The following is a 15,446-nucleotide window of genomic DNA, read 5'->3' as shown; positions in this document are numbered from 1 at the left end:
TGAAGAATAAAGCAAGTATGGAATAAGGGAAAAACATTCGGCAACATCAGAAGCAGAAGCGTCGCGATCTGGCAACATTGAAACAAGTTTCGAGAAGGACCATGTGTATCGACAGAAGGCGAGAAGAGAAAATTCACATACTTAAATACTAATAGTTCACGAAAATAATAATTTTCGTGAACTATTATTACTTAAGTATGTAAAAATTTATTACATTTCCTTTTGTACGAGGGTTTTACCCAATTCTCGAACCGTGTTAGAGCGAATCCGTGCTATAGAAGTGCCGTGTTATACGGGGGTTACCTGTACAACCAAGTGTGTGAAATTTAGTAACAAGCTAAAAAGAATTCTTTAAAAAATTAATATCAAATCTTACCACTATTGAGCTCTTGGCGCTGCAAGCAACAAATATTCTATACGAGCCAGACATTCATGCAATACAGAAACGGTAATATATTTGTTTAATATGTGTCCATTCTGAAGACGTAAAACTTAAAGGAGATGAATAATGTGTTTAATGGCCGAGCGTAATTTATCTGCGATGTATGACCGACATGAGTACTATATGTGAAAAACTTAAAATATGACAATAATCGCTGTAGTATATTCAAAATTAAAGTAAGTGTTCCTAGACGTTGCCTTACATTTCTAAAACTGTTATTTGTTTCTTTTTTCCGGTTTGTCATGTTTGCAAATAGTAAACAAATACATTATGTAAGTATGTACAGATGTATTTCATGAATCTAGGCCACGTGTAGTATCACGGCCATACATGTTTTTCGTTACGGACCAATAGACATCATCCCATACGGATCTCTCCTAAATAGTTTAAACAGTTTACTAAAGCTTATGTAATCGATTTAGCATTATATCAGGGAATCATATTACAAAAATAAAAATACATTTTTATCTATTTATAAAAAATAAATTGTCGAATTCTTTTACCTGTCAACAATATATAACAACAGTGACATTAAGATGGAAAGTTGCAACAACCCACTGATGAACCATATTACGTCGAAAAACTCCTAAAATTTTTTATAAAACAGAAAAATTAAAAACTGATAAAACTACTAATATTTCATTCTATTTATATNAGAAAATTCACATACTTAAGTACTAATAGTTCACGAAAATAATAATTTTCGTGAACTATTATTACTTAAGTATGTAAAAATTTATTACATTTCCTTTTGTACGAGGGTTTTACCCAATTCTCGAACCGTGTTAGAGCGAATCCGTGCTATAGAAGTGCCGTGTTATACGGGGGTTACCTGTACAACCAAGTGTGTGAAATTTAGTAACAAGCTAAAAAGAATTCTTTAAAAAATTAATATCAAATCTTACCACTATTGAGCTCTTGGCGCTGCAAGCAACAAATATTCTATACGAGCCAGACATTCATGCAATACAGAAACGGTAATATATTTGTTTAATATGTGTCCATTCTGAAGACGTAAAACTTAAAGGAGATGAATAATGTGTTTAATGGCCGAGCGTAATTTATCTGCGATGTATGACTGACATGAGTACTATATGTGAAAAACTTAAAATATGACAATAATCGCTGTAGTATATTCAAAATTAAAGTAAGTGTTCCTAGACGTTGCCTTACATTTCTAAAACTGTTATTTGTTTCTTTTTTCCGGTTTGTCATGTTTGCAAATAGTAAACAAATACATTATGTAAGTATGTACAGATGTATTTCATGAATCTAGGCCACGTGTAGTATCACGGCCATATATGTCTTTTCGTTACGGACCAATAGACATCATCCCATACGGATCTCTCCTAAATAGTTTAAACAGTTTACTAAAGCTTATGTAATCGATTTAGCATTATATCAGGGAATCATATTACAAAAATAAAAATACATTTTTATCTATTTATAAAAAATAAATTGTCGAATTCTTTTACCTGTCAACAATATATAACAACAGTGACATTAAGATGGAAAGTTGCAACAACCCACTGATGAACCATATTACGTCGAAAAACTCCTAAAATTTTTTATAAAACAGAAAAATTAAAAACTGATAAAACTACTAATATTTCATTCTATTTATATATGAATGTATCATACACACAAATACAAGTAATTTCCATAAATACATTAAAATAGACTTGCACAAATAACAAAAGTTCACATTGACGTATTTTTATTTTATAAACTCCCATTTATTCTGCAGCGCTAAATATTTTCACTATATTTAAATAAAAACTTTTCTTTAATAAAATTTTCCATTTATACGTCTCACATTTTACTTTTTTACCTTTATAAAAATAGTAATAATCTATACAAAGAGATGTAATAGATTTCGGATGTTATTTAGTTTTCTGCACATTACAATGTAATATAATTAATAAAAACCCAATAAATTCCCTTTTTGAACCAATTACGAGAGAATTTTTCTAAACAAATCACTATGTAACCATTAAACTAACTAACGGTCTTGGTATCTGTTTTCTGCGACGTGTAAACTGTGCTTATTTCATTAACGTGTCTTTGTTAAGACACAGGAATTGCAGAAGTGACAGCAACCTTTACTAGAGATACGCTGGTTTTGATCTACAGTACTATTGATTATCGATAAATTCTAATAATAATTTGTTAAAAGGATTTCGTAAAGAATGTTTTTATTTATAAAAAAACTTTTAAAAATTTAGTAAAATGTAACGATTTGAAGTGTAAGTTTAGACATTTTTCGTATCACTCGAAAACTACATTTATTGGTCTACTGAATTTTCTCACTGATAAAAGTTGCAAAATTTATAGCCAGTGTTGTTTCTTTTAAGAAACAATTGACCTTTCGAATAGTCAAATAGAAAACGTCTTAAACAATACATAGTTATACAACCGTTTAAAGTGAAGAAACGTTCACACACACTTCAGATTTCCTTAGATGTTACACATTAGAAACATTTGTGGCTTAACGATAAATTGCATATATCTAATACATTGGTTTATTCAAAACAATTTGAGTGAATGCAAATTTTTACGTGATCATTGATAATATCTAAAACTTAAATCAAAATCTGAATTTTAACTTTTATACATTTACCGTCGATCCACCGATTGAGTAAATATGAACATGAGTGATATATTTCCACCATTCTCTTTCTGTGTATTTTGCCTGACTAATAATAATATCCCAATGAGGACCTTCTCCAAGAAGAGGCAGAAGAATTACGAAGCCCAAAGCGAAGAATATCGGAAGTGTGTATCTGCAACACGAACAAAATATAATACACGAACCAATGACAATAAGAGTTAAATATTTTACCTGATAACTCGCTTGACTAAAAACATGATATAGTATTTCGCAGAGTTTCGTCCAGTTTTTTGTCTCAGATACATTACCATAAACCCGCTAGCCAAAAAATATTATTCGTTATTAATTTTAAACACAAAAGTATTTTTGCCAAAAATCTATAAATGTTACTATTATTAATATGATAGAGAATGTAAATGTTCTTCGAAAATTGTATTTATATGTAACGATTAAATTAAAATGATCTTACCTGTAAAAGAAGAATGATTCCATCATAGTGAGGCCTTGGAGAATAATTTCGAATAAAAGAAGATCCACACTCTTGAAGATGTTAGTATATTTATCTTTAAAATATAAGTATTGTTATTTTTATAAAAAATACATAAATATAAAAAATATTTTGTATCAAGTATGAGTTTTATAAATCGAACAAATAAAATAGCCGGCCTCGTCCGCACATATTTTGCAATTTGATAGAAATTTTATACAAAAACTAACGGAATTGCACAGGATTAGGTAAATACGAGTGGATTTTTAGTCGATTGCTTCGAGTTTCTCAAAATTAAATTAAAACAGAATAACTGAATAAATGCATCATTCGATACTCGAATATATTCGGTTATCCTTCGTAATTCTGAATAAATAATAACTTAAAACTAAGTTTAATTAATTAATTGCTCTACATATTTTCAAATAACGCAATTTCAATTTTCCTAGTGAATCATTCTCCTTTCAGCAATCCAAAATGTTTAGCCTACAAGTTAATGGAGTGTCACTCATGATTTCGTTTTGCAATTTTTTTTAATACAAGACAGAATTCGTATAAAAACGAATAATTTGTTTCGTTTTAAGAGTACATTTTCCTTTCTTATTACAGATTTTTTCATATAATTTTTGAACATTTGTCTCACTTTTTAATGTTTCGAGCCGTCCTGTTGTACTTCTGATCAAAGTTTCACCGGAAACTTCCTTACATTACATATTCTTTTGTATTGTGCAAATAGTGATTTCCATCTATATGATACACAAAAAAATAAAGTCTTTCAGTGGTAATTTGCTATTAGTAATTCATTGCTCTTATTTTTTCAAATTTTAACCGTCCTTTTACATTCATTAATAATCAGCTTTAGCCGAGCGAATTATTAATTTTCTGCATCAAGAATACGATTGCTTTTCTGCCAGAAATAAGCAGTGTAAATTTTTTTCAATTATCATAATTTAAGTGGAGAACTTTTTGAGTAAGGAAATTTTGTCTTTGTATTCAGCTAAAAAAAGTGTTTTGGAGAGAGTAGCGAAGACCCGAAGAAATAACTTAGATTGTGTATTTTCAAACGATTAATATAAATTTCTACTCTAATTCGTTATTAAATTTAATATAAAAGATTGTACCAATACCTTTTTTTCGGGACACGCCGTTAACAGTATTCGGTATTGTAGTTTTTCATGTGCTTCAGCTGAACACATGTCGTTTTTTTGAATATTAAATTTTAGTCTGTATCTTAGTTTCATCAGTACAGTAGACCCCTATAACATGGGTTCCTATAATTACGATTCTTATAAGACGGCGAAAAAATTGCGACGGTATCCCTTCAAACCTGGTAAAAAACTCCTATAATTCGGAAAAACGTCATCGGGCAGCCGAACTACTATCTGCCGTCTAACGCCACGCTACGGAGAATTTAGGCGGGTAAATTGAGTTTACTATCGTCTGTACAGTATTATATATAAATTAGGTACTGTACGTATAATTATATATTAACTTAATTTATTGTAACTTTATTATAATTATATATATGCTTTCCGCCGCCTGGCGCTACGCTACGGAGAGTTTAGGTGAACTATCGTCTGTACAGTATGTAAATTATGTACTGTAAGTCTAATACAGTACTGTAATTTTATACATTTCTTGTGAAAGAAACATTTCTTATTCAACGGCGATAAAAATTATTTATATTAATGATGTCTCCAAAGTTCAACGAAGTTTTCGCAGAAAAATAACATAAGAAATCGCGGCCGCAGTTTGGTGCGCTGGTCCGCGACGAAAACAAGCTTAAGCAATGGCGACGTCGAACGGTGCACACTCGGTAAGTAATCCTACAATTTTTTGTTTATAGCATAGTTTATACGGATTATTCCCAAAAAATATATACGTATTTTGGAAATGTTGAGTCGGATTAGTCTAGAATCGATTAATTTTATGGAAGAAAACCTTTCAAACAGCGGTAGTCCGTAAACTTCACACGTGTCGGGCTGTGATTGGCAAGGACTCGTATAAAATTGATTCATAAAGAACGAAACGTATCTATGATCTTATAGGGGGGTCGGCTGTATACAAATTAAAACATGTAGTATACAAGTCGTTTTGCTCTCTTCGCTCGAACAAAGTTTTTCATTTATGTTTTTACACTCTGTCGCTGAGTTTAGCAAAGTTATTTCAGAAATTAACATATGCGTATCACCAATACGGAAACACTATGCAAGTATTTGAAGATTAACTTAACAAAAAAATAGGAGATACAACCATTTTGCGTGCCCATTTCGTGGAATTATTTGCGGCCGAAGTCGTATTAAATTAATTTTTTCTGTTTGTCTTCTTTTTCTTCTCCGTTTTTTTTTTCACTGCGGAGATGCGGTGCTATTGCTGTACAAAAATGAACTATTTTTCTGTTAGGTAATATGATTCGATCATTTGCGGCATCTATACTAATTTCTTCAGACTCAAGAATATCTCTTCCGAAAAGTCCCTGACATGGATGGGTAATCTGGGATCTAACTATTTTACATGTATGGGCAAATTTGTACCCTCTTAATTTGAAATTAGGTATAACTACACTTATTGTTTTTATTTTCCGCTTGCTTATGCTATTAATTCTGCTTTTGACACCAAATTTTACATGTGCCTTCTCTCTTAATTTATTGGCTAACTCATGTGGTATGATTGTATGTTCTAGGCCGGGATCGACCTGAAACTTCGCAGAAATATTACCCCAGAATAATGGGTTTTCCTTGGGTTCGTATGAGTCCCATCTTTCCTATAAATTTAGAATGGAGACTTTCCTAATTTCCTCTTAAGTCTGCTTTTCGCTTTATCGGCGGGCATCTATCTGCTTGATAATCCGTGTCTCTACCTGTCCGCGGTCGTTTTAGGGGTAGACCGATGTATCTATCTGATTTATTATTTGGACTATTATATTCTCTGCTTAGCTCGTATATTCGGGCCTTAATCTCTCTTATCTCTTTTGTCAACCTCTCCCATAGTTCCGGTGGGGAGTTCCGTTACGGTTCTTATGATTCCGCGAGGTTGGTTAGTAATGGTTTCAATTGATTCCTCATTAATTGCTACCTTTAATGCCTCATTGAAAGTATCTGGTTCTCTGGACATGACTCTCTGTTTAATCTTTATATCCAGACAGTTCAAAAATTGTACCTGTAAGCGTTCGTCTAACTCCCGTTCCTGTATTCTTTTAATTATAGTTATTTCTGCCTCATTCGCTTCAACATGCTCAATCTCTGTTTCTGTCGCAAGGGATTGTAACTGCACAGCAAACGTTTGGACGTCTTTCCCACGTTGCTGGACACATCCGTAAAATTTTTTGTAATTTAAACAGATAGGACTCTCTCTCAAAGCATTCAACCAGCACTTTTTTGAAAGTGTCAAAATCCTCTACATCTTTTATGCACCTGTCCTTCCAAACAAACTCTTGCGCAATTCCTGCGAGCTTAAGCTTAGCGACTGCCAGTGTCTGCGCTTTTGACCAAGCTGCAAGTTTAGCAACATCACTTAAGGAATCAAAGAATTAATTTATTCTCTCCTCGGAATTTCCTGAGAAGAAGAGTAAAAGGGAACAAAACTGACTACACCACCTAAGGTGGCTTGACGATTTTCTGCTTTCATTTTATTTTAAACTACAGGGGTGCCTCGTATAATGTATGCCTTGAACAACAGACACTGCGAATAACGGACTTTCCGTTCGGCAGTTACGTGAGGCGACCAATGGACTTTCTACGAACAAGTGCGAATGATGTTTCCACTCTTTTACCGTTGCCAATGACAATCTGCTATTTTTATAATATATTAGTATTATTAGAATATATTATCAGTATATCTGAAGTACAGAGCGTTGGGATTAGGCTTTCTTCCTTGTTTATTAGGTATATCAACACAGTGCAGGGTATTAACATTTATTCAAGTGTTGTGCAAATCATGGCTTCTAAAAAAAAACAGAAAAGTGATTTCAAGTGAAACAATGCAAGAAATCATAAGAAGGAGTGAAAGTTGACAAAAACTTCCTTGTCGTATGGGGAGAGGTTCAAGAGTTTACCAACACTCATTATCCAAACAGAGCTGAGGCCAACAGTATCGATGATTTCTACAATGACACCCTTGCCCGTCATTTCTGACAGGTGTTGAAGAAGAGAGAGAAACAGACCACCATGGACATGTTTTTTCAAGAAGCCAGCAGGCTTCCTGAAAAAACAAAGGATGGAACAAGAGGAGTTGACCCTGCAAGCTCCGGTAGCCTCTCCTGAATCTGAATCTGATTAAAAAATATAAAAAAGACCTGCTGCAATGTGTAAAAAGTCTGTATCTGTATGAATGTGTGAAGAAAGTGTTCCTCCACCTCCTCCTCAGAACATGTGACTATCCGGCATAATTGGTGACTGCTCCATTTTCATTTTTTATGGTACAGTATGGTTATTTTATGCTGCAGAACGAATTGTATGTTTTAACATGTATTTCTATGGGAAAATGCGTTTCGTATAACGGACTATTCACTTAAGGGACGTGCACCTGGAACATATTAAGTACGTTATACGAGGCACCACTGTACCTACAATTAACTTATGTTCTATCTATCTGACCTATTAATACGTTGATATATGACAAAACCTGTCTAAGGCAGCCAACCTGGGTTTCACGGACAACCTGTTTTGGAAGGACACCTGTCGTAAGCCTGTAAGTTGGCTTTATCCCATTCCTGACACCACTTTGTGAGAACCAAAAGGGTTAGTTGTCCCCGCTTAACGGGGCTCTGTCACAGGACAGTTTTATAGGAAGTCCAAATGCAATGAGTGGGGAGATCAATGGATAAATTGACAAGTTCCCAAATAAATACATAGGTTGAACAAGAATAACACATTTAATAAACAACTATAAAATTCTACATATCAAACATGAAGGTGAAGAGCTACAAAAATTCTATTCTATGTCGCAATAATGATTCGTCTTTCATATGGAACATCTAATCTCTATTCTCTAAGTTAAATTAAGAGACGAGAGGGAGACCTCTTGGAGAGAGACTTTGCAGAAGGAGAGTATACAAATAGATATCCAAAAAGAAAATACCTCTAAGTTCCCGAACCGTGATACGGGTCGTTGGTAATAACGTTCCTGGATCGTCACGGCAGTTATGGCGAGGTAGCGATGGTTAGGGTGGTGGTATGGGTCAGTAGATGTGGCAGTCGATGTTCATCTTGGAAATGTCTGCCTTGTGAATGTCCGCCCTGTGGACTGCATCCAAACCCTCTTTATACTCTTTTTGCAAGGGTGAGAACTAAGACATCATTCATGATCTATACACACACCTGTTCGTGTGTTGATGTCTGGATATAGCTAGTACAGACCACTGGCACAGAGAGGTTTGTTTAATTTATTGATATGTTTATAGAAGGTATGATTTTATAATATAAATTTCTATAGGTTTGACGGCTCTCATCCATAAATAAACATTCATCTGACAATAATTTCTTTAACCTGGTCACTATCTAGATATTGTTTATATAAAACGTCGCATTTGATTACGAATGAGGGGATTTATTGTTGTGACCACGTGTTACCTGCAACCAAAGAGGGGTTAAAAAAACATCTTTTATTTTCTTCTTGTTGATATTAACGTCTATAGAATTACCTTTAAACAAATGGAGAAGATTTCTTTTATTGATAGACTAACGATTTTTTTTGAGGAGATCGTTTCGGTCATCGACAGCAGAAGTCTTCTTTTTTCTTTACACCTAATTACGAGGTTTATTAGAGGGGTGATACTATTCTAAAACAAAAGGGTTTTGGACCTTCACATGCAGCACTTTGAAATTCTGACGGCAAACTGTCTCTGAAGAGAGTAATTTACTTGCTACTGAATTTTTACTAGTTACATGACCACAGCCACAGGCCGAGTAAAGTAGCATCAGTTGTATTGTTCCATTATAGAGTTTTACAAGCTTTATGATTTAGTCCCAGGTGTGCCTAGCACATTTTAGCAGCAATTGTAGTTAATTCTCTTGGCCATAGCCAAGATGTAATTAATATGGCAACAGAATGTGGTTTTTATTCTCTCTTGTTTTATGTGGTATGTCGTTTCTGTTTACACGTGCACTATCTAGTGGATCTGGCAAAGAGTTTTTGTGTTTTTGTGAAAATTAAAATTAATATAAAAATGAAGATTATGACATTGATTAATGATANAGTACAGACCACTGGCACAGAGAGGTTTGTTTAATTTATTGATATGTTTATAGAAGGTATGATTTTATAATATAAATTTCTATAGGTTTGACGGCTCTCATCCATAAATTAACATTCATCTGACAATAATTTCTTTAACCTGGTCAACTATCTAGATATCTAGAAGCAACCTTGATTCAAGTATCTAGATATTGTTTATATAAAACGTTGCGTTTGACTACGAACGAGGCGATTTATTGCTGTGACCACGTGTCACCTGCAACCAAAGAGGGGTTAAAAAAAACATCTCTTATTCCCTTCTTGTTGATATTAACGTCTATAGAATTAACTTTAAACAAATGGAGAAGATTTCTTTTATTGATATACTAACGATTTTTTTTTGACGAGATCGTCTCGGTCATCGACAGCAGAAGTCTTCTTTTTTCTTTACACCTAATTACAAGGTTTATTAGAGGGGTGATACTATTCTAAAACAAAAGGGTTTTGGACCCTCACATGCAGCACTTTGAAATTCTGATGGCAAACTGTCTTTGAAAAGAGTAATTTACTTGCTACTGAATTTTTACTAGTTACACGACCACAGCCACAGGCCGAGTAAAGTAGCATCAGTTGTATTGTTCCATTATAGAGTTTTACAAGCTTTATGATTTAGTCTCCAGGTGTGCCTAGCACATTTCAGCAGCAATTGTAGTTAATTCTCTTGGCCATAGCCAAGATGTAATTAATATGGCAACGGAATGTGGTTTTCATTCTCTCTTGTTTTATGTGGTATGTCGTTTCTTTTTACACGTGCACTATCTAGTGAATCTGGCAAAGTTTTTTTGCGTTTTTTGTGAAAATTAAAATTAATATAAAAATGAAGATTATGACATGATACATGGTTCGATGCCTCTTTTATATAACCAATTTCAGCTTCTCCACAACTCAAACCTGTATAATCTTTATGCATAGCAGGCACATATTTAATTATGTATGCTTCACCTACTCTCAAAATTATCTGTAAAACATTTTTTCTTAAATTTAATTTTTGGTTTTTAATATATACAAACATTTGTAAAGTTAATCACATTGTCAAAACCATAAAAAAATTAATAATTATTAGTTAATTAAAATTTAAATAAACATTGCTTACTGAAAGAGGAAAGTATTTTTGTGGTTCAAAATATCTTCCAACATGAATATTTTTATTATAATTCCCAAAATCTGCCTGTAAAGCATAAGCTGCTAAGAGAAATGCTCTCTCTTCATTTATGCTTTGGTTGTACTTAATGACATTTTCACGCAATTGAAGATAGTAATAATGCCTTGCTATTTTATCACTAATTAAAAAATAAACTTTGTTTATATTTTTCTACATCAATATAGTTTTAAACTTTAGTTTGAATACAAATAATATTTCAAATTCAACAATATACTTACTTTACTAGTAAATGACAATCAACGTATATTTCTATACGAAAATGAAAAGTCAAGATATTTTTTCTATTATCAATTCCCTAAATAATAAATAAAGTTAAAATTAGATACGTTAATAATATGTTTAAAATTGGTCAAACTTCAAAATGGTATTTACATTATTACGAAGTACTTTCCACCACTTTGGTGCATACTTCGATAACTTCTGTTCTGGATCAATAAACTGATATATACCATCTGCAATATTTATTATCACTTATTAAATTTTTCTTATTATTTTACTTATCAAACTTATAAAATACTGTTTAATTACATTATCAATTTACATATACAATATATAATCTATTTTGTAATTTCTGATCTGTACCAAGATTTGTCATGATAGAGGCTAGAGAGCTANAAAGACTTACGTTTACTCGCCTTCAAAGGAATAATATGAAGTCTCATTAATATTTCTGTTAACGTTGCCAATCCTACCCATGCAATGAATATGCCGAGAACAATTCTAAATGAAGGCAATTAATATTTTATTTTCACATCAATTTACTAAAATATAAATTTATATCATTTAATTAACAATAGCTTAAGTAACTTTTTCATTATGTGTACGTAATAATTTAAAAGTTATATTAAAATTGCATTATTTAGAAATGTGTTAAATACTTGCTTAATGAAGACTTTTTACTTGTGAAGCTTCAAACTTTAGTTTAGTTTCGTTTATAGGTAGAGAGCTGTTGTGAGACGTAGCCCATATAGGAAAATAAAGAAAGAAGAAAAGGAGGGAGTAAAGAAATGAAAGTTTAAAGCTTGGCAGGATGAGGAAAAATAAGATAATTGACCCGCATCACAATAATAAAAAATAATCCAGATACAATTATACAGTACAGAGTGCCATTTTGGCTGATGGACAGTTATATATACAGAGATCGCATTGTTGATCCATATACAACAATATATCACAGTAAAATTTAATAGCAGGGTGACTTGCGGCTTGGTGGCTAGTGACGACGTTGTTGACCTAGTAGTTCGTCGTTGGCGAGTTGTTGCTTAAAGAGAGTAGGCCTCGGAAAATGTGCAGTGTGGTTTCAAGCTCCGACTCGCTATCAAAATTTGTCTCACAGAAGTTCTAGATCTAAATCACCAAAAATCATTAAACAATTCCTATTTAAAGATACACAATGATGAGGATAGACAAACATTTAAGTCTTATCGGTGTCGAACTTTGACATTTATCTTTTCGTAGTTATGAGCTGATACCGAATTTTCCTTGAAAACAACAACGAGTTGAGATGACTAACAAAAAAAAAAAAAAACCCACGTGATAATAGGACAAATTGCATTTTGATATCCCAATTCCTTCTTCAGCAGATATCTCTTCCACAATTCCTATTAAACTATTATCAAAATATGTTGTCTCTTGTACGTAAGTGTTCTCGAAGGTCTCATCGATTCATTAAGTATCTCTCGCAACTCTTTCAGCAGATTATTCCGTACGTGTGCCGCCTTCCCTCTTGGAACACTTCAATCGATCCGTCGTGTCCAGAAATGTTCTACTCAGGTTTTCCCGATGAACTTATATTCTAAAGAATGATGAATCTTAATATACAAAACGCCATTATCCGCTATACTGTACTTCGAAAACCGGAGGAAAACTCGCTATTATTTGTTTTTATTACTAGATATATTCTGTAATTGTTTTAATTAATTTAAATCTATTTTTGTACTTTTTAAATATGCATAGTGACTTCACATATTTAAAATCAATATTTATATATCATAATAAAGTTGGATATTTATTAACTCTTTGTTTTAAAAATTATGTAAACATTTATAACCAAATCGGAAATTCGGTGTTGCGTCGAATTTAACAATAACATCGATGATTTCAGGGAATCAACGACAGCCAAATATGTAGTAACGGTAAATAATTCTAGGAAATCGATTACAGCGATATTAGAACAGTTGTAATGCGATCAAAACTGTATTGTTATATCTATTTTAGAATTTTGTTTTAACCTCAACGATAATCTGTGTTGCACCCGTGTCGAGGTGTGCGATTTTCGATTATCACGCTTTTTGGCACAATTTAGCCAAGAGATTTTACACACAAAAATATTCGTATGTTTATTTCTGAAACAATTTGTAACTATTTGCGAATTAGTATTATACGAGTGTTCTAGTCGAAAAATCAATCGACTAATTGCAGCAACGGGAACATTTGTCACAAATACCATCTAAGAGATTTTTACCTTCAATCAATGGCTTAGCAACAAATACAATATTTTATGCAGAATAAACAAGAAGAATTTAATAATTTCACGAAAGAATTTCTTCTAAATACGACCATATTAATATGTTGCACTGGCAAAAATTACTCTAATTTTTTTCAATTTTGTTATGTGTAAAGTCTAATGTGTCAGTTGTTATGTGACTTTTTCTAAGTATATTTTACGGTATCATACAAGACAGTTCCGAGTCAAGTAAAAAAAGATTCAATTGAAACAACAGACAGTAAATTATCGCTTATTTTACTCAGCAATTATATACAAAATATAAAGGAATACAGGAAACCAACAATAATAAAATAAAATTCAACGTTAAAATATTAAACACAAGTTTGCATAGATCTGGATGCAAACAGGAAAGAAGAGCTACAAGACGTCTGAGAATCCTAATNCAGCAATTATATACAAAATGTAAAGGAATACTGGAAACCAACAGTAATAAAATAAAACTCAACGGTAAAATATTAAAAACAATACGTTTGCATAGATCTGGATGCAAAGAAGAGCTACAAGACGTTTTGAGAAACCTAATGATGCTCTAAAAACCAAATTCAACCGGAAAATAATGATTTGTTTAAGATGAAATCGAAATAAATGCTAAAATAACACTGAAGAATAGACAATTAGACAGTGTGAACGAACAACTGACGGAAGGTTTGAGAAATATGGGAAGTCGGGAATTGCACAGTGAAAGAAGCCGTTATAAAAAGTGAAAAAGATGCTAATGTCAGGAACATGAATGTGAATGTAACAAGAAAGCTCATACAATGTTTGGAAAGTGACCTTGTTTGAATAGGAAATTTCATANACGGAAGGTTTGAGAAATATGGGAAGTCGGGAATTGCACAGTGAAAGAAGCCATTATAAAAAGTAAAAAAGATGCTAATGTCAGGAACATGAATGTGAATGTAACAAGAAAGCTCATACAATGTTTGGAAAGTGACCTTGTTTGAATAGGAAATTTCATAATTTTGAACTAATTAAAGTAACATTTAAAGATTATATAAAATTTCTTTTTAAAACAGGAGAAAAAATTATACCAAACTACTCGTATTTACAATGTGCTCGAAAAGAATGTGAAAGACTTTTTGGGCTAAAAGAATAGAAAAAAAAAGAGTTTAGAGGTCGAACTATAACTGAATATTGTGTTGTAATAAAAGGCAAGACACATTACATTATTCTGTTNGAGAAAAAATTATACCAAACTACTCGTATTTACAATGTGCTCGAAAAGAATGTGAAAGACTTTTCGGGCTAAAAGAATAGAAAAAAAAAGAGTTTAGAGGTCGAACTATAACTGAATATTGTGTTGTAATAAAAGGCAAGACACATTACATTATTCTGTTCACCTATTGTATGAATAAAGAGAAAAGAAGTAGAAGTAGAAACAGTTGATGATATAAACTAAAGTACTTAAAGCACAGAAATCAAAATAAACGATGCGCATTCAAATAGAAAAAAAATTTCTCTTTAATATCATGTAATGTGCTTTAGAATAAAATAGATTCGATTGGCTATTTTCGTTGTTAAATTTATTTTTGTCGTAAGATAATTCATTAAAATGGACTTTAATCAATTTATTCTTGCGTTTTTCACAAACAATTTTTTTTATTTATTTATATTTTCTATTGCATCGTTAATTTGCCTTAAGGAATTTCAAGTTATTTTCATACTTTTGATGTTTTTAATTTAATATACAGTAGAGCGTCGATTTTCCGAAAGTCAATCATCCGAAACGTCAATCTTCTGAAAGAATTCCAGTCAGCAAATTTAAATTTTCGCCAGTGCTGTGGCGCTTCAATCTTTGGCTATGTCTTGGGCTACTCAAATATTTTACGTTTTTGACATCAAATTAACTTGTGAAGTATAATTTTTTATTGTTTTTATATTTTTCAATTTATTTTTGTTTGTACAAAATAAAAAAAAAATAATTTTTAACGATACAATAGTCTTCGTTAGGCTTAACATCGACGAAAATTCAACGCGAAGCGACACGCAACGGAGAAAAAT

At 32.2% G+C, this 15,446-nt stretch overlaps 3 protein-coding genes and 1 long non-coding RNA gene across 5 annotated transcripts in view; all 4 read right to left on the bottom strand.

Annotated features, from left to right (window-relative positions):
* Nucleotides 1-1,023, bottom strand: part of LOC111625351 (nose resistant to fluoxetine protein 6-like) — an 8,159-nt gene extending 7,136 nt beyond the window's left edge. The window contains exon 1 of one of the 2 annotated variants that reach the window (XM_023368490.1): nt 946-1,023. In XM_023368490.1, the coding sequence (XP_023224258.1) occupies nt 946-974 (29 nt within the window). In that variant the 5' untranslated portion in view covers nt 975-1,023. Of the gene's footprint in view, nt 1-376; nt 809-945 lie in introns of those variants that run through there. The other variant, XM_023368491.1, reaches the window with a different exon arrangement.
* A 468-nt stretch (nt 1,024-1,491) lies between these two features.
* Nucleotides 1,492-3,614, bottom strand: LOC111625353. Its single transcript, XM_023368493.1, has 5 exons — nt 3,523-3,614; nt 3,285-3,371; nt 3,063-3,225; nt 1,918-2,000; nt 1,492-1,791 (listed from the first exon to the last, which is right to left on the bottom strand). Exons 1-5 carry the CDS (start codon nt 3,546-3,548, stop codon nt 1,755-1,757), a joined length of 396 nt encoding a protein of 131 aa, XP_023224261.1. The 5' UTR covers nt 3,549-3,614; the 3' UTR covers nt 1,492-1,754.
* A 6,970-nt stretch (nt 3,615-10,584) lies between these two features.
* Nucleotides 10,585-11,453, bottom strand: LOC111625355. The gene is made up of 4 exons (XR_002756714.1): nt 11,309-11,453; nt 11,155-11,231; nt 10,868-11,054; nt 10,585-10,732 (listed from the first exon to the last, which is right to left on the bottom strand). It is a non-coding gene; the product is annotated as an uncharacterized LOC111625355 (long non-coding RNA).
* Nucleotides 11,454-11,547: 94 nt separating this feature from the next.
* Nucleotides 11,548-15,446, bottom strand: part of LOC111625373 — a 14,993-nt gene continuing 11,094 nt past the window's right edge. Inside the window, exon 5 of the mRNA XM_023368510.1 lies at nt 11,548-11,656. Coding sequence (XP_023224278.1) covers nt 11,548-11,656 — 109 coding nt within the window. The remainder of the gene's footprint in view (nt 11,657-15,446) is intronic.

This window comes from Centruroides sculpturatus, unplaced genomic scaffold (genome assembly GCF_000671375.1).
Source record: "Centruroides sculpturatus isolate CEXI.00-Female unplaced genomic scaffold, Cexi_2.0 scaffold247, whole genome shotgun sequence".
Lineage (NCBI taxonomy): Eukaryota > Metazoa > Arthropoda > Arachnida > Scorpiones > Buthidae > Centruroides > Centruroides sculpturatus.
The sequence above is the reverse complement of the archived record's forward strand: the minus strand, read 5'-3'. Positions and strand labels throughout refer to the sequence as shown.